Source organism: Eptatretus burgeri, chromosome 10 (genome assembly GCF_056783735.1).
Source record: "Eptatretus burgeri isolate ZD-2024b chromosome 10, Ebu_testis_v1, whole genome shotgun sequence".
Lineage (NCBI taxonomy): Eukaryota > Metazoa > Chordata > Myxini > Myxiniformes > Myxinidae > Eptatretus > Eptatretus burgeri.
Genome location: NC_140970.1, coordinates 64,646,848 through 64,666,758, shown reverse-complemented (window position 1 = coordinate 64,666,758; position 19,911 = coordinate 64,646,848). Strand labels below are relative to the sequence as shown.

Sequence of the window (19,911 nt, the reverse complement as noted above, 5' to 3'; positions counted from 1 at the left end):
GAAAAGAAAAGAAAACCAGACACGATCAGAGGAAGGAACTGCAGCAAGTGGCATGATTCTCCCACCCTTAGCACATAGGATTCAACCTTCATTCATGGTTAGCGAGATCTCAAAAATAACTTGCTGGTAAACCTGTGAAAATCTTGGCTTCTTACTTCAGTCCTGGAAGTTCACGGACACTTGAAGTCATTTCAGCAGCCTCTGGGCAAATCTTTTCCACCAGCTCCAAAGGACCCCAAAAAGACTTGCTCTGACCAAGGAAAGACTTCTTTCCTGGAATGATTGGAATAAAAAAATAAAAAATTGCATTCTCAAGTTTAGATTATTTCATGCTACACCCCCCACCCCCCCCCCACCACCCCACATACCCTGAATGTTGCAAGAGTCAGTGTGAATTTGGTATCGGTGCCTATACCAGCCAGATGTATGAAGGTTAATGTACAATATTCATTTCAAAAAATATCTTCTTCTTCTTTCGGCTGCTCCCGTTAGGGGTCGCCACAGCGGATCATCCATATGATCCGCATAGTGATTTGGCACATGTTTTACACCGGATGCCCTTCCTGACGCAACCCTGGTCGCCTCTTACGACACAGGGATCTGGTACACCTATTTTAACCGGGGTATACACCGGCCCAGTACACTGGTACTCATTTCGCCGACCTCGGAAGGATGACAGGCTGAGTCGACCCCCCTGGTGTTATAAGACTTGGTATATATATATATATATATATATATATATATATATATATATATATATATATATATATATATATATATATATATATATATATATATATATATATATATATATATATATATATATTCAGTGGCCCAACGAGGCTTGAACTCAGGACCTTTTGGGTCCCAAGCCGCTGCCCTAACCACTGCGCCAACACCAGGCTTTATTTCAAAAAAAATATACATATTGAAATATATGTTCAGAAAAAGAATGGGATCATGCATGCTTTTTCAATGTAATCAATTTGTTAGAGATTTTTGATAACTCATTAATCCTCCTCACTGGCTCCCTCCAGAGGTCACTGCAGTGTTTCATAGTACACAACTAATTTTTCGGAAAGCCTCAGCCTTGAAAACTCAGAGGTACACTGCATATTTTATTCCACTTAGAGTTTATCAGCACAGAGCAAACTAACTAACACACGTGCACGCACATTGACATTACATTCTAACACATGATATGTTCAATGACATTACATGACATGTTCAATGTGTTGTCCCTCATGAGAAATGCACAGTTCAACGCGCTGTGCAAAATTGCAATGAACGCAGTGCATGAATGCAGCATTTCCATCAATCCCTGGACATGCATCCGTGATGCGCTGCCCCAGATGATTTGTGTGATGTTCACTGAATAAACCTGCTACTTCAGCATACCCCAGATGCTGAAGGCCTCACTGAATAAACTCAGATATACTTCTTTAGAGGAAAGAATTCTTTCCTTGGTCAGAGCAAGTCTTTTTGGGGTCCTTTGGAGCTGGTGGAAAAGATTTGCCCAGAGGCTGCTGAAATGACTTCAAGTGTCCGTGAACTTCCAGGACCGAAGTAAGAAGCCAAGACTGTCACAGGTTGACCAGCAAGTTATTTTTGAGACGTCTGGCTAACCATGAATGAAGGTTGAATCTTATGTTTTGTTTTGTTTTTGCCTGGGTGGGTGAACTGGGGGGGGGGGTGTACTGTCTATCCTCCTTGCGTGTAAATGTACGTATTTAGACAGCTAACTAAGATTTCCCTTCACTGTAGCTAAGGGGCTCAGCCCGAACCAAGCAAAACAGCCCCAGACCATTATTCCTCCTCTACCAAGCTTTACAATTGGCACTATAAATTCGGGCAGGCAGCATTATCTGAGCATCCGCCAAATTCAGATGTCCGTCGGACTACCAGATGGTGAAGCGTCATTAATCACTACAGAAAACGTATTTCCACTGCTCCAGAGTCCAATGGCGGTGAGCTTTACCCCACTTCGGCGACGCTTGGCATTGCACATGGTGATCTTCGGCTTGTGTGCGGCTGCTCGGCCATGGAAACCCAATTCATGAAGCTCTCGATGAACAGTGCTTGTGCTGACATTGCTTCCAGAGTCAGTTTGGAACTCAGTAGTGCGTGTTGCAACTGACGAGACAATTTTGCATACCACACACTTCAGCACTCGGCTCTCCCATACTGTGAGCTTGTGTGACCTTCCACTTCGTGGCTGAGCTGTTGTTGCTCCGAAACGTTTCCACTTCACAATAACACCACTTACAATTTCCCGGGGCAGCTCCAGCAGGGCAGAAATTTGATGAACTGATTTATTGGAAAGATGGCATCCGATGACGGTGCCACGTTGAAAGTCACTGAGCTCTTCAGTATGCCCAGTCTACTGCAAAAGTTTGTCTGTGGAGATTGCATGGCTGCTTGCTTGATTTTATATACCTGTCAGCAATGGGTGTGGCTGAAATAGCCGAATCCACTAATTAGGAGAGTCCGCATACTTTTGGCAATACAGTGTGTGTGTCATATAATATAAATATATATATAAATATATATATATATATATATATATATATATATATATATATAAATATATATATATAAATATATATATATATATATATATATATATATATATATATATCTTCTTCTTCTTCTTCTTCTTTCGGCTGCTCCCGTTCGGGGTCGCCACAGCGGATCATCCGTATGATCCGCATAGTGATTTGGCAAATGTTTTACGCCGGATGCCCTTCCTGACGCAACCCTGGTCGCCTCTTTACAACACAGGGATATGGTACACCTATTTTAACCGGGGTATACACCGGCCCAGTACACTGGTACTCATTTCGCCGACCTCGGAAGGATGACAGGCTGAGTCAACCCCCTGGTGTATTAATTTAGTGGCCCAACGGGGCTTGAACTCAGGACCTTTTGGATCCCAAGCCGCTGCCCTAACCACTGCGCCAACACCAGGCTATATATATATATTTTTTAAGAAGGCGCTTCCAACCGCCCTAATCTTCAACACACACATACAGTATATATATATATATATATATATATATATATATATATATATATATATATATATATATATATATATATATATATATATATATATATATATATATATATATATATATATATATATATATATATATATATATATATATATATAGTTGCGAATTCGCACCCGCCGGCGTGCGAGCGGCCACGTAACTCGAATCACAGCACGTCGCCCACCGGACGGACAATTCCGTCGTGACCCTCTCGGACCAACGCCGGGAACTAGTCACGGGTGGGCCTTTCGGTCTCACCACGATCGTGCCAATCGGCCCCCCGCGTGGGATAGGGTTGTTCGCCAAATTCGACGTACCTAAGTACCCACACGGAAGGTAGACTGAGCGATCGCACCTCGCCGCAGGTCGACTCCGGCCTCGGGCCACTTTAAGCGACTCGTTCCGTACTATCGGGATAACCGAGCGGTGTTATAGTCAACCTCGACGGTTCCGATTAATTATCGGGCGTATTTAGCCCACAACCAACCCTTTACGTGAAGTAAGATGGAGATTCAATTAAAGAAAAGACGAAGCGAAACCGGAAAAACAGTTCAACATGAGGCACATTTATTCCGCGGCACACGGATAGCACACATATACAATTACAACAATTATGCACCAAAAGCAACTGCAAAAGAAACACAACAATGCAGATCTACTACCGACTACGCGAGCACACGGCAACACTTACACAGTTTTACTTTACAGACGGCGCCGACAACACATATACTCAAAAGCAAAAGAAAAGGGCCACCCTCAAATACAAGGGGGCAGACGGGGCCTGGGGCGCGAGACCGGGTGGAGCCTACCCATCTTGTGATGAGCCGCAAATGTCGCGGCGGTGCCCCGACTCCGCGGTCCTCCGCGGGTTTCGTTGGCACTGCTTGGAATGGGGTGGAAACGGGGCCCCCTTTCCGCACTATCTCAGCGCGGGGGGGAAAGAGGGGGGAATTGTTGATGCTCTGGGGAACGAGGATAGCTGGCTTGCTTGGGTCCCGCGACGAGCAACTCCACTGCGACCTCAACCGCGCTCCCGGCTTCCCCTCTCTGCAGCTCCCCGACAGACTCCGAACCCCGACAGACCGACTCTCCTCCAGACCCGTCTTGACTGCTGCTGCCACACTCTGCCGCCGCCACACCTCTCCAACTCGCCCGAGCCCAAAACACTCCCGCTGCCACACCTCTCCAACTCGCCCGAGCCAAAAACTGACTGAATTCGCCCCGTGCTCGGCGCTTTATAGTACGGCAGAACCCATATGCAAATTTCCGGATCAGGATGAGCTCGGGGGCGGAGCCACGCTCGCCCATTGGACGGAGGAAAAGTGGGCGTGAACCTCCCCTGATCCTACTCCGACGCGCCTGGAGGCGGGGCCAAATCGCCCCGCGCTTGCTGATAAGACAGATCGGAAGTGGGCGTGTATCATTCCTGATCCGACCTCTCCTCGGAAAGGCCGCTTTTTGCACCCGAGGCTCGGCGCGCGTCCCGCACGAGGCCAGGACAGCCTGACGCTCGGCGTTCACAAGTGGTGTGGGAATGGCCGCAGAAGGAGAGGCGAAGGTGATGGAGGGTCTAAAGTGGCGGTCCCTGGCCACGGTGACGCTTGGAATGGCGGTGATGCGATGGTTGCAAGAGCGAGTTGTGAAGGTAAAGGTCGTGGCTGTTGGCGTTGTTGTTGTTGTTGTGAAGCGGCGTTGCGGTTGGTGGTTGTTGTGTGATGGCGGTTGAGATGTGGTTGGTTCAAAATAAAGATAGAACAGAAAAACGGCCATCTTAAAGGGTCGCAGCCCGAATGAATCACATTTATTCCCTCTAAACAACGGGTTTGGGGCTAACTACACATGTACTTACAGAGATATCTCACCTACGGGACCTGAATGGTGGTTTGCGAATTTCCTCAACCACAACAATATATATATATATATATATATATATATATATATATATATATATATATATACATACATACATACATACATACATACATATTGTTACGAATTCTGGCCCGTCCGGCGTGCGATCGGCCGCTAGACTCGAATGGAACGGACAATTCAGTCGTGACCCTCCGGGAACTACCGCCAGGAGCCAGTCATGGGTGGGGGTTTAACCTCACCACAACTCAGTCCGCATTATACCCGCGCGAAATAGGGTCCGATCGCCGAATGGCCAATTTACCTAAGTACCCGCGCGGATAGCATACCGAGGAGTTGTACCACGCCACAGGTCGACTCCGGACACGAACAGCTTAAGCGGCTCGTTCCGTACTACAGGGATAACCGAGCGAAGTTATCGTCGACCTTGACGGTTCAGATTAGTTACCGGGTGTTTTAAAACCCACTATTAATCCCTTGCGTGATGCAAGATGGAGATTCAAACAAAGGAAAGGACGCAGCGAAACGGGGAACAATTGGACCAGCACATTTATTACGGAAGCACGGAAGGCACGTATTTTACAGTCAAGCAAGAAAACACAATAAAAGCAAGCAGATCTACAACCGAATATGATTTGCACAACAACACTTATAACAGTTCTACTTTTCAAGACTGGCGCCACCCACAGACATTTACACAAAACCCCAAAAGAAAAGGAAGTCGCGACTTCCCTTAGCGTGTCGAGTCCTTGGCGACCGTAACTCCGAGTCCCTCCGGCGTGGTCCACTGGCTCGTGCCTCCCGCCTGCACGTGTCGTCCGCCCAACAGGGACAAACGAACAGAACCTCCGACCAGGAGCAATCACCACAACTCTCGACAATCGACCAAACCAACCAAGAGCAAGGACTCTCCACCCCTCGACAACCGACTGAACGAACCAAGAGCCCAACTCGAACGCGAGCCTCTCCACGCCCACGCCTTTTGTAGGGTGGTGCTCCGCCCTTCGCCCCGCCCAGTTTCTGGCTCCACCTCCCTTCTGGAAGCTTCCCAAAAAGGGGCGTGCCCTCTCGCTCCCCCCTCCCCGCGCCGTGCAGGGGATGAGGAAAGTCAGTTTTGGCTCAGGGCCAGGGAATTATTCCCCCAAAAATCAGGCCCCCACCTTTTTCACCTTTGACCTCTGGCTCAAATCGCACATCCCCCATGCCAAAGCGCGGGCGTTTTGGGCGGGAGATATTTAAGCTGCCACTCCGCTCCTTTCATCCGTCCCGCGGAGATCGTGACCGCACGGTGCTTGTTGAATGGCAAGTGGCGAAGATGTGGTAGCGTAGTTGTGGAAGGTGGCGTCGTGGTGCGATTGGCGTGATTGTTGGCGTCGTGGAGTGAATGGCGTGATCGTTGAGATGTTGGTTGTGGCGATGCTCGTTGTTCTTACACCAAATTAACGACAGCAAAAGAAAAACGACTAACTGAAGAATCGCAGCCCGAATGGATCACATATATTCCCTCTATACAACGGGTTTGGGCAAACTACACATGAACTTAACGATACATCTCACCCGAGGACCCTTTTTGGTACAATGCGAATTTCCACAACCGTAACTACATATATACATATATACATATATACATATATACATATATACATATATACATATATATATATATATATAGTTACGGATTTCAGAATCCGGTCTGATGAATGCATCCACACATCCAGGTCCTCAGACAGTTATTTTCTTAAATAAATGTTCAGATTAGCCCCATCCCCATGTCTAATGGGATTTTAAATGTGATGAGTTGAGAAGCGTAAAGGATAGATCCCCTCTCTTATGGGAAGCTTTTTTCTTTACGAGAGACACGTTTACACACATTTCTTTCACAAGCTATGAAGCCCGCCCCCCATTCTTCCTCAGCAACAATCTTTCGTGAGCTCCGACGCCCGCCTTTTTTGAGAGCGCACGGGTAGTCATGGAAACCGTGCGCCAGTGGGGCGGGGTGAGCTTGGGGCTGACTACACCCGCGGATGTAAAAACGAAGGGAGATCCATTCTGAGAAAAAAAAAAGAAAAAAAAACAAAAGGAGAGGAAAAAGCAAAGGGCGAGAGAGGCGAGAAGAAAGCGGGGCGAAAGAAAGCCATGGAGGCAGAAGAGAACGAGAAGTAAGCTTGAGAAGCGAGCAAGAAGCGGGTGTCTGACCAGCACAAACGAGACAATTTGTCCTTCCCAGTGCTTGGGAAAGCGAGCGTGTGGTGCGCGTGTAGGTGTGAGCAGCGCCGCCAACAAGTGGTCAACAACAAGCCAACGGTCACCAATAACACCGGGGTCTAAACCCACGACGGACGATCCCCGGTGCCCTCCAGACGTCGACTGGCATTCAAGGCTGTTCGTGAGAGGGTGCACGGCGGGGCTGGGTGCTGGCAACGCAAGGGACACGCACGCATTTCAGGACGTTTTTGCTTCACTGACAACTTTCTGGTGAGTGAGACTATTCTCCTCCCCCTTAATGATGTTGGGTACCCATGTCTGTGCTTAGCTGCAAGTAAGTCAACCCCCAATAAGCATCTACTCTTTGTCTCTTTCCTGGCATTTTGATTTTATTTGCTGAGGTAAATAAAGAATGAATTTCAAAGCAAAATCAAAGTTATTTATTATTAATAAATTATTTGTCGATTTCCAACCTGTCCGTGTTTGTTCTTTCCTTCTATTGGTCAAGCATTGTTCGAACTGAGATAGATTAGGAGGCAATTCCCACAGATTTGACCAAAAATAGTGGGCACGCACCAGCGGTTAAAATGCTCGGCCGCCCTAATTAAAATCTAATCGAGATAACATTGGTGCTTTGCCGAGGGCACGCTCCCCGCTCAGGTAACCACGTGACCTCTAGTTAAACGGAAAAATTAGACGGTGGACACTGGAACTCGTGGTTGACTAGGTGGCATTTGTGGTTCTAAAACAACCCACCGTACCACAACATTAATTGTGAGCGGTGGCCCCAGGTCCGGCTCAACCGAGGACAACTGGGGATTAATCCCCGAGTGACAAGCTGGTATCTCTGTACCCGTGGCTGCAACAACACACACACATATATACATATATTATATTATATATATATATATATATATATATATATTTATATATATATATATATATATATATATATATATATATATATATATATATATTTATATATATATATATATATATATATATATAGTTACGGTTATGGAAATTCACAGAACACCATTCAGTTATCCCAGAGATCAGTTATGTCGATAAGTGTGTGTTCAGATGAGATTTCCCCACCGATGTCTAAAGGGATTATTCGTGTAACCGGGCTGTGATCTTTGAGTCAGCCATTATTCTTTTGCTATCTTTATTTTGGAGCAACCACATTTTCCACAACCACCTTCTCCACAACCGCATCTTAACAACCACACCATCCCCACCATAGCGCCAGCCATAACAACCACAAACACCTTCTTCACAACCGCATCTCAACAACCACACCATCCCCACCACAGCGCCAGCCACAACAACCACAAACACCTTCTCCACAACCACCAATATCCCCAGACAACGGCCTCCAGAACGAATAACATCTCTGCCACCCCGCGCGATGGTTACTCAACAAGAAAGAACGGAAACAACGGTAAAAAAACCGTTGCTCAGCAGAAAAACAGATACCACACTTATAGGATTCCCCCCCCGCCCCGCGTTCCGCAGGGAAGGGGCGGGGAGCTGGGGCGATAAAAAGGCGCGCTGAATGCCAAGCGGAGAGGAGTTGTGGAAGTTGTGGAGGTCTGGGAGCGGAGTCGAGCTGCAATCGTTTGCAGCGTAGTCTGTCAGCGAGTGGAAGGAGAGTCCCTCTGCTTGGTCTCTCTCATTGGTCAACGGAAGCGCCGGTGGAGCCGGAGAGGAGTCGCCAGCCGGATCGCCGCTGAAGGCATGGGTGGAGTCCAGCGGAGTGCGGGCAGGGCCACCGAACCAGGGTCACTCAGCGAATCACCACGAGGGTGACAGGTAACCAGCCCGACCTCTCGGAGCTCCTGCGGTCTCTACGGCTCCGTGAACTATAAAGACCCACGAGGTCCAGTTCTTCCCTTGCCTTTCCTGGGGTCTCTTTGAATGAATGTTGTGGCGCAGTGTCCACAAGTAGAGCTGTTAAGTGATTGTGTGAAAATAAATAATAGAACGGTAGTAGTTCTTTTGTCGTGCTTGTATTACCTGCGTTGCTTTTGTTGACTGCATAATTGCATGCGTGTTTGCATGCGTGTTTGCATACATGCTTTGTGAATAAATGTCCTTATGTGAATGTTGACCTGTTCGTTGCGTCCTTTCCCTCGATTGAGCTGCCGTATTGCATTCGGGATATTAGCTGGCTTTTAAATAGCCGACAAAGTAATCGGATCCGGCGGGGCTTGGCGATATACACCGCTTGGCAAATCGCAAATGGAGCGAGCTACTTAAGCGGCTCGTTTCCAAGCAGGTCCCGTTGAGGTGTAAATCCCCAGCATTCTGTCTGCGCGCATAATTAGGTAAATCGACAATTCGGCGATCGGACCCTGTCGCGGGCAGACAGAATAGTTGGCTGATTTACGGTGTGATTAAAGACACACCTGTAGCTGGATTTCGGCATTGATCCGAAAGCTGCGACTAGGTTTGCCCGTCCGGTGGGCGCGTGGCCGCGATTAGTTAAAAGCGGTCGCCCGCACGCCGAACGGGTGGACAACTATAACAATATATATACATACACACATCCTCTACACCGCATCTCCAACGGCTGACAAGAAACTTGCCACCCTTTTCCCGACACTCCGCTTCCAGCTGACCATACTTTCCTCTCTTCCTCATGCATCTCCTCCAAATTATCTTCCCATGGTACTGACAGTTCCCCAATGATGACATGCCTTGTTGCACCTGACCAGATGACAATGTCAGGCCACAAACATGTGACGCAAATGTCTTCCTGGAATACCATTTGTGGCTTTGTATCTGCCACCACCTGCCAATCACAAGTATTTGGCAAACCTCTTGCCTTCCACCACTGACCACCTGGACCTCTTTCACAAACAACACGTCTCTCCCATGGGCCTCCTCTTCCTTGATCTCATCACCTCTTGTTTCACAATCTCCACTACCACCACCAGCACTTTATCGTGCCACCACCTTTATCTTCCTGCTGCCAGTGCAACTGAGCATGCACTCAGTGCATGCCTCATTGTTCTTAAAGTTCCACACCAAGAGCAGCTCTCCTGCAACAACCCCCACCCCTCAAATTTGCTGGTAATGCAAGCACATCATACACTGCCCACAACAGAAAATTCAACAGTATTGGCTCCATCCTCCAAATCTCTTGCCATGTCAACGTCCTCACCTGCACACCACACCCCCAGTGAGTCAAAGCACCTTGCTGTGCCTGTTCGACTGCCTTCATATATCTCCTTTCTCCTCACCTCTCTCCGACCATCTTCCTCCTTTCTTTCACACATGACTTTCCCCATAGATCATGCTTCTTACACTCCAAACCCTGCTTCCTGTAATGCACCATTCCCATCACCTCCTGCTGTTGCAACCGCTCTTCCATTTCATCGACCTCTGCTCTTGCATTCCACTTCCGACTTGCCTTCTTCCCTGGATCACTCGAATCCCACACCATCATGAATTCCCGTACCATCACCACCTTATACTCCTCAGTTATTGATGTGAAGGGAAACGAGAGAGTTTTCCACACCGACCATAAAAAGCAATATTTATCAAACAGCATGGCATGCCCAACCACCTCCTCACAAACCCACCAACCAAAACCTCCATCCTCTCTACATGCCCGACAGGAGCGGTTGTAAAGGAAAATGGCCCAAAATAAATATTTTCATTCGGTAATGCCTTGCAATCCACAGCAGAGAACAAGTTTTACAGCAGAGTTTCTTCATCTGTATGTTTGTGTAAATGACATTCAACAGCTTGTCGGGTATTGTGGTTGTATCGTATTTGGTTTTTTTTTTTTTTTTTTTTTTAAACTTACTTCCAATAATTTTTTTTAATTTTTTTTTTTTTTAATTGGTGTTGCATGAGTGCAATATCCAAGAGACCACACTTCGAGGATTTTCTAGGATATAGCTGCACTTCCTCACATTAGAATCATCTTAATTGCTTCAACCTCCTCCTCCTCCACCTTCTTCATGTGCAGTGCAGGGGTGCAAGTAGAATCATTGGCTGGGGACGCAGTTGTGCCGCTGATGCAATGCCTCTGGTACCAGCACACTGGTACTCACTTTGCCAACCTCAGAAGGATGACAGCCCGAGTCCACCCCACCTGGTGTTAATTAAATGGCCCGACATGGGCTTGAACTCAAGATCCCAGCATCTTAAGCAAGCCACATAACCGTGAAGCCAACACCAGGCTTGCTTCAGCCATTAGTGTGCTCAGCTGTCTGGTGAAATTGATGAAAGTAGTACAATTCAGCGATACATTTGGAAGTCTTTATCAGCCTTGTTATTTCTGAAAACTGGAGAACAAAAGATACAACTTTTGAAAGCTTATTACTTCACTCTATGGTAGCTTTTCAGCACCTCATTTTGCACACATTTCATCAGGCGGCCATTATTTTACCAAGACATCCCTACATTTGGAGTACCACCGGATATAAAAGAAGCCGAGTTTCTGCGTCCACAATGCTTTATTCTAAAGGGTTTCTGCCATCAAACAATAACTCAAATGGTACCGATGGACTAGTAATCCATTTACTTGGAAGAAAAAATAATTCCTTCAATCACAAACGTGCCCATTGTATTGGCCTGCGTTTCTAGGATTGAGGAAGAAGCAGTTTGGTGGAGTTAACAAGGGAAGAAAAGATCATCCTTTTGGATTCGGTATGATCTGAGATGGTGGTAAACAGCTGTCTTAGAGTGTCATTTGTCGTTCTCTTTTTGACGTTCTAACTATGGGGAAACAGGTACAGTAAGGGCGCATCGTCACTTGCCAGGAGCCAACCACAGTAGACCTAGCTTCACAGCCAAACAGCAGAGTCTCGCGACTTGTCATCAATCCATGTGGAGCACAGTTCACACTTGCCTTGTCTGGGCATTTATCGGTAAATAAGGAATTCCAAATCAAATATTTCTTGAACTTGCACTGCACGTGTCCATAGAGATTTATATGGTACCATTTTCAACTTTGTTTAACATTTTCTACTAATCAAATACAACAATGGAGCCATTTGGAAGAACCTGGATAGGATTTGGATTTCGGCTGCTAGTCCTCAACCCTCAATCCCATCCAAGCGCAGCAAAGTCAGCCTTACAAAAACAATCTGCAAGATTTCACCTCTCCAGAGATAGAGAGAGAGAAAAAAATAAAATAAAATAAAGATGAAGAGTAAAATGCATGCGTCCACAATAGTTACACTTTGTCATCAATACGTCCTACACTTTATAGCTGCACTTCAGTTCTCACAAATCAGGAAATAAAACAAATTGCCTCTTCAAAGCAAGATGAAGATGCAAGCAGAACGAGCGGTCACCTTTAAGTCCATGTTTGAGGCAATACTCGAGCACAACAAAGAACTGATGCAAGGGAGCGTAGTCAGAATCGAGAGTCCTGCCAAAGCTCAAAGCCGACTCGATGAGCCCTGAATTGCATACACATGCAAAATTCTTGTGAAAATTATGGAGTGGTGGGGCAGCAATTAACAATCTCCATACAAGGTAAAATTAACACGTTAAAGTGTGATAACTATACCAGTCAACTAATGCTTGAAAAAAACAAAAAGGAGTAACCGACATGGAATTGGAGAAATAGGTAGGAGTCAATTGGTCCATAATGCTCGTCTTTCACCTCTAAAATTCTAAATTGCACATCCTCGTTTCCTCTAAAAATATAATTGCTATTCAGATTTATGCCTGGTGTTGGCTTAATGGTTAGGGGGGTGGGCTTGGGATCCTAGGATCCTGAGTTCAATTAATACCAGGTCGGGTTGACTCTGCCTGTAATCCTTCCGAGGTCGGCAAAATGAATGCCAGCTTGCTGGTATCCTGTGCCGGAGTGGCGAACTGCCGAGGATTGTGCCCAATGGACAAGGAGACTGCTTAGGCAGCACCAACGCTCTGCAGAGAGTATGGTCCCAATGGATGGATGGATACACACTCTTGGTTGATAGGGTTGTTGTACTTGCTCTTTCCTGTCATGTTTCACCATACACAAGAAAGTGCTGTCATTTTTTACCTCTGCCACCAAAGGTGGGCAGAGGTTATGTATTCATTATTCACCCATGTTTGTTTGTTTCTTTGTTTGTGAGCACGATATCTCGAATAGTTATGGATTGATTTGGACGAAACTGTGGATCGGTTGTGTGTGTTTAAAGGACGAATTGATAAGCTGGAGATCTGGATACTACAATTTTGTGTGTAATTCTTCACCATTGAGAGATAGAGCCAAAATAAATAGGTTGTGTATCATATATATATATATATATATATATATATATATATATATATATATATATATATATATATATATATATATATATATATATATATATATTACAAAAATTGATGGACAGGTGAGGTGTGTGACAAGAATAAGCTGATTAGATTTTGGTTCTGTTTTGCACTTGGTCTTCAAAAATGCATATCAAGCATTGATCAAGGTTTGAGGGTAATGGAATTACAGGTTCAAATCCAATACTAAATACATCAAAAACTCGAAATATCCTTTTCCACTGTCCTTGCAATTAATATGTAAAAGTACAGTGACACCTACTTGTTTAATCACACTTTTCCCCCAGGGCTCCAAGTTAGTGCACACCACCATCTGAAATCACATCTCTATAATCTCTTCCTGTTTATTCATTCCCTTGCGAGTGTCAACCTGTTGCCCAACTGCACTGCCAGTACATTGCCTTTATGCACTCAGTCACCTCACTTCTCCATGAGATGAGATTAAAAAATATTGAGTATCCAATCCTGGACTCCAATACCTACACCAAGTCCTCTCATACCCAACTGCTCCTGGATATTGTCTTCACCAGAGAAGGTGAAAAGATTTATGGCAAACCTCAACTCTGATTCTGTGACAAGCCCAGATGGCATCGGTGCAACATGTACTTTAAGAAAAATAAATAAATAAATAAATAAATGCTCTTGCTCATTCTCTTCCTGCTCTGTTCACCACATCATGTTCTCTGGGTCAGCTACAGTCTGCCTCGAAGTTACCAAACATCATTACAATCACTACAACACACAAGCAAAAATGGATGCTCTTAACTGCAGGCCTATAGCTTGCATCCAATTATAAGCAGGGTCATGGAATCCAACATTAAAGTTAGTTGACATGAAATCCTTATTTTTCTCAAACAACCTGATCTCAAATCATCATTTCAGTTTCAGATCTAGCATTCTACCCTGGACATGCTGCTTCTACTCTTCCAAAAATGGATGGAAGCCCTCAATATTACACGAGATCAGTGCTATCTCGCTGAACTCGCGAGGACATACCTCACCATTTTAAGCAGTCTGGTACTCCGACTTCATCTCCAAACTCTCTGCTTATAGAATCCAAGGTCAATTCCTCTCATGGCTCACTGCCTTCCTCCACTCCCGTATTCAGCGTGTCACTCTTCACAGGTCGGTCTGTCTCTCTGTCTCTCTGTCTCTGTCTCATTCCCTGGAAAATCCTGCTCATTTTTGCTGAGGATTTCACCCACTGCCATATCACATCAGCCAGTGAAACTCTCAAACTTCAGACCCACTGTTTACCTTCACTCTTTGTTCTCTCCCTCCCCCCCCCCACCTCCCTGTTCATCACCATCCCCAAATATCATCTTCTCTATCCCCATTAACTGACCCCATGCCCATCTGAGTTTGCAGTTTTTCTTTCCACCTACTGTGATTGAGTGTTCATGGCTGTATCAATCTTGTTCATCCAGTGTCCTTCTCTACATTTCTTATCTCAGTCTTTCTTTATCTTGTCCCTTAACCCTGTTGGCATTTCCTTCCACCTCCTCTTTCCTACTGTTACAATATTTTCATTCCAAGTCATGATCCATTCTGTGCTCTCACTATCAGCCAAGACACTATATACCTAATCATAATGATAATAAAAGATGGAAGAAAAAAAAAAACCATAAAAGAAAGAGGTTACATCCCAAATGCCCTTAAACCTCCAATAAATCTGCCCAACTGGAGTGATGTCCCATGAGAACACAACACCCCCAAATAGTGCCTGCGGGTATAAAACCAATTTAATTCACAACAGTCTCTGCCGATGTATGAAGCTCCAAAGGAAAACACTACAGAACCGTGTCAGACAACCAAAATAGATAATAGAGAGTTCAAAGAATACCTTGCCCCACACAGTCTTGAGAAAAAGTACATGAGAAGTCTTTTCAACTCTTGATTTGCGTTTCTGAGTACGATCTACATTAGCTTTGTTCATGAACTTTGAATAACAGGAGCACTGGTAGCCATACGAAGTGGACAGGCAAAAGCGTTATCCAGAGAAGACTATGTTCTGCTGAGATGGGTTTTTTTGTATGCAGGCAGTCCCTAGTTTCTGAACACTAGATGTTCTTGAAAGTGTGTGTGTGTGTGTGTGTGTAAGCAGGATGTTCATATGCTGGAACAATAAATCACTTGTTACATGTATTTAAAGGGGATTATATATATATAATATATATTATAAATATATATATATATATATATATATATATATATAATATCTATTATAATATATATTATAAAGGGGATTATATATATATATATATATACATTTTTTTTTTTTACAGAAAAACATTATTAAATGTACTTTTAAAAATAAAAATGAATAAATTGGAGTACATGGAATGTGTGTCGTGCATACTTTGCAAGTTGGAGGTGATGAAAGGAAACAGGTGAGTAGGAATCAAGTGTTTACATATTTATGAGACGAGATCGAATGATGAGGCGATACTATGCACAGAATCCTGGAGGGTGGTGATGGGGCCTTCAGCGAGGGAAAGCTCTTGCCGTCACACAGCCAATTGACTCGAGCGATACATTGCACATCAGCTACAGGTCTATCAGTCTGTGTGTCAATCTTTGCGAGTGAATTGGAAATGAAACATTGAGTTTTTAAAAAAATTCATCGTACTTTCCATTCAACACAGGTTTTGATGATAACAAAACAGGTCTGCGGGTTTTCAGAAACAAAACAGGCCAAACCCATGAAATACGGGTCACTTGCCATCTATGCTAGTGTAAGGGACGCTGAGGGATAGATCACGAGCTAGTTGGAGGGGTTTACGGTGAAGCAGGGCGAGCACTGTTGTCTCTCGTGCCAGTAAGGAACCCCATGGAGAGAATGGCATGTGAAATGGCGGAAGAGTGGTGGAGCAAAGCCTGTGTGAATTATGGTGTGAAGGTGTGAATTGGTAATTAACTCTGGAGGTCTGACTTCCTGCATATCTCATGGCATGTTGAAACGTTGTGTTTGTCAAATGGATCTAACATTTAAGAGACTGAAAAGTGGTTATAAAGTATAAGGTTCGTAAGAACGATGTTTGGAAGCCAGGCACTACATGAACATAGTCGAGGCTCATGGAAGAGCTTGTACACGCAACGTATCAGGACGAAACAGATAAGAACATGATGTAAAACATGCAAAACATGCAAAACTGGATACCAAAGGAACAGCAGAGATTGGGGGAAGGGGTGGGGGAGCATAACCAGCAGAGTTGAATGTCGACAGAACAGGGTTTCTTAACCTTTGTAGTGTTGTTTCCCTCTTTGAAATTGTCAAAAAATGATATTTCCCCCCCCCCCCAAGCACATTATCAAAACTAAATTAATAAAAAAACCCTAAAATTTATTATAAAAATTATTTCAATAAAATATTGATAAACAATTTATTGCACAACATTAACAGTCTTATATTATTTTAACATTAGCATTCCTAAAATCAGCATTAATTTTTATTCCGCTAATTTTTCACCGCTTGGGAAGCATATTCGGACGACGTATTCAACGCAATAAATAGTTTGAAAATTGTTCAACGTAAAAAATAATTCCCCCCCCTGAAATCCGAAAATTTCCCCCCAGGTTAAGAATTACTGAGATATAGGGAGACTTTGACAAATAAAAAAAAATGTGTGGAGGAAAGGGAGGGGGCAGGAGAGGACACATAGAGTGGAAAAGATGGATAGGAAATTTGGAAGGATGAGGGACGAGAGGTGGGTTAACGATGGTGGAAAAGACCATGGTTTTTGGATTGGGGATGATCTGAGATGGTGAACAGCTGTCTTGAAGACCTGGAGGAAAGAATGAGATGGAAGAGGATGTGCAAGTTGGTTCTACACAATGGGGTTGATGGTGGACCATGTGAGCCCTGAAGAAATCTGGTGGGGGGGGGCACAGAAAGAGGAAAGGGTGCAAGATAGAGTCCACAGACCTATCGACTCAATTAATAAGCCCATACACTCAGCTTCATCATAGAGATTCCAATAATCTTAAAGACGTTGCTTCCATGGCAAGGAGCAGAGCAAAATGTGAGGCAGAAGAGACAGCCTAGAGGAGAGAGCTGTACTCCATCAAGCTGCAGATGAAGGCCTTGTAGGTGGTCAAGAGCTCATGTGGGCCGAGCTGTTAGGGTTAGTACGATGGAGGATGCCCAGTGGACGCCTGGTTTTGGAGGCCAATGAAATGTGGTTGGCCCAAAAAAGATCATGGGTGATAGTGAGACCCAGGGGTTTGAATGAGTGAACTTCCCCAAGAGGATTGTTAAGAAAGTAGAGAGAAGAGTTTGCCATACAGTCGTTTCAGATCGAGAGAATGAGTGTGAGATGTGTTCGGATTGAAAGACATATTCCAAGTGTTTTGGCAGCTTGTGATTTTGTCATGGTTTGAAGAGAGGGAAGAGGCTGCAGCCTGCCTGTCTGGGGGATGAGGGATGTCACAGCAGAGGGTGGAGAAGCAGCATGTCCGAGGTGGAGTGACCTGGCCCGAATCCAAATTGGTGATCTTAGATGAGGTTGTTGGAGAAAAGGAATGATTTCATATCAACCGTGATGATGGTTTCCATGACCTTGCTGATGACTGGAAGCAAGCTGACAAGTCTATAGGCAAGGGGATCAGTTTTTGCACCTTTTTTAAGTAATGCAGTGATGTTGGCTTATTTCCAAATCCATGCAAGATGGATGACTTTCAGGCAAATGATAGGGTGAAATGGGTATAGAGATGCTATGCAAGAGGAGCAGGGCAGATTTTAGGAAACGTGAGCCAATGCCGTCTGGTCGAGGGTTGAATGAATCTTCTCCACCTTCTGAGGAGCAAAAGACAGTCCAGGAGTTGGGTATGACAGGGAAATTTCCGTACCAAGAATGAAGGGTTGGAAACACAAGTTTTGGAAACTAACAGAGTTGAGGCATTGAACCTTCTCACGAGCGGAGTCGGCTGTGGTGCCATTTGAAGAGGATGAAGGGATCGAAGGAGAGCATAAACTGGAGACGGACTGAACAATATGCCACCAGGTTTTTTTTTTGTATACCTTGTCGAGGCTCGTGCAAGAGCTAACACACAACGCACATCAAGGGGGCATGAGACAAGAGGGGCGGGAGTGGGAGGGACAAAAGAGTGGGGAACAGACACATGAGGTCATCTGTGGAAGGGAGAGGGATGGGATGGGGAACATGGGGAATACAAGATGGACATTACAGGGACTTTCAGGAAGGAAGCAGGGAATTTGAAGGAGGTGAGCTTGGGTGGATTATCGGGGGTAGAAAAGATCGAGGATTTGGATGGGGGATGATAAGAGGGGGTGGTGAACAGCTGTTTTGAAAGCCTGGAGGGAAGAATGGGAAAGAATAGAGTGAGGGAGTTTATTCCAAAGGCGGGAAAAAAAAGAGGAATGAAAGAGTGAAGGTGAGCAGTGATTCATGATTTTGGTAGTTTTACCAGAAGGGGGTTGTTGGCTGACCATGAGCGCCCTGAGGAAATGTGGTGGGGACAAATCACAGAGACAGCAGGGGGGCAAGGCTGGAGAGGAGACGGTAGAACACAGAAAGGCCACCGACCAACCTGCGGCGATTGAGTGAGAGGCCCAAAGACTCAGCCTGATTGCGGGAGATGCCGATGATCCGAAATGCCCTGGTTTCGACAGTGTGAAGCCGAGAAAGGTGGGAGGCAGGAGCACCAGCCCAGAGGGGAGAGCAGTACTCCATCAGGCTATGGACAAAAGCTTTGTAAGTGGTCAGGAGCTCAGGAGGGCCGAGGAAGGACTTTGCACGACGGAGGATTCCCAGTCGGCAACTGACTTTGGAGGCGAGGTTTGAAATGTGGCTTTCCCAGGAAAGGCAATGGCAGATAGTGAGACCCAGAAGCTTGAAAGAAAGGACTTCTTCCAGAGGATTGTTGAGAAAGTGGATGGATGGGTTTTCTAAATGGTCCTTTCAAAGAGACATAGTGAGAGTGTGAGATTTGTCCGGATTGAAAGACATGTTCCACGTGCTGGACCAGTTTGTGATTTTATCCAGATCTGCAGTGAGCGAAGAAGCTGCTGCTTGCCGGTCTGAGGGATGACCGATGGTACGGCAGAGGGTGGAGTCATCAGCAAAGAGATATAGAGGATTTTCCAGAGAGTCGGAGAGATCATTGATCTTCTTCTTCCTCTTTCGGCTTGCTCCCGTTAGGGGTCGCCACAGCGGACCAACTGTCTCCATTTCGCTCTATCCTCCACATCTTCCATTGACACTCCAACCACCCGCATGTCCGCCCTCACCGCATCCATGAACCTCTTCTTTGGCCTTCCTCTTCTCCTCCTGCCTGGCGGCTCCATCTTCAACATCCTTCTCCCGATGTACTCCGTTTCCCTCCTGTGCACATGTCCAAACCATCTCAATCTCGCCTCTCTCACTTTGTCTCCAAACCGTCCTACCTGCGCTGTCCCTCTAATACACTCATTTCTTATCCTATCCATCCTCGTCATTCCCAACGAGAATCGCAGCATCTTTAACTCTGCCAC

The 19,911-nt window shown here is 45.4% G+C and overlaps 1 protein-coding gene across 10 annotated transcripts in view; it reads right to left on the bottom strand.

Moving 5' to 3' along the window:
* Positions 1–19,911, bottom strand: part of LOC147018724 (RUN and FYVE domain-containing protein 2-like) — a 78,283-nt gene that overhangs the window by 49,824 nt on the left and 8,548 nt on the right. For 7 of the 10 annotated variants that reach the window (XM_085898731.1, XM_085898732.1, XM_085898734.1 and 4 more), the window contains exons 3-4: positions 12,443–12,550; positions 156–273 (exon numbers count right to left, since the gene is read on the bottom strand). In XM_085898731.1, coding sequence (XP_085754857.1) covers positions 156–273; positions 12,443–12,550 — 226 coding nt within the window. The remainder of the gene's footprint in view (positions 1–155; positions 274–12,442; positions 12,551–19,911) is intronic. The other 3 variants (XM_085898737.1, XM_085898739.1, XM_085898741.1) reach the window with 2 other exon arrangements.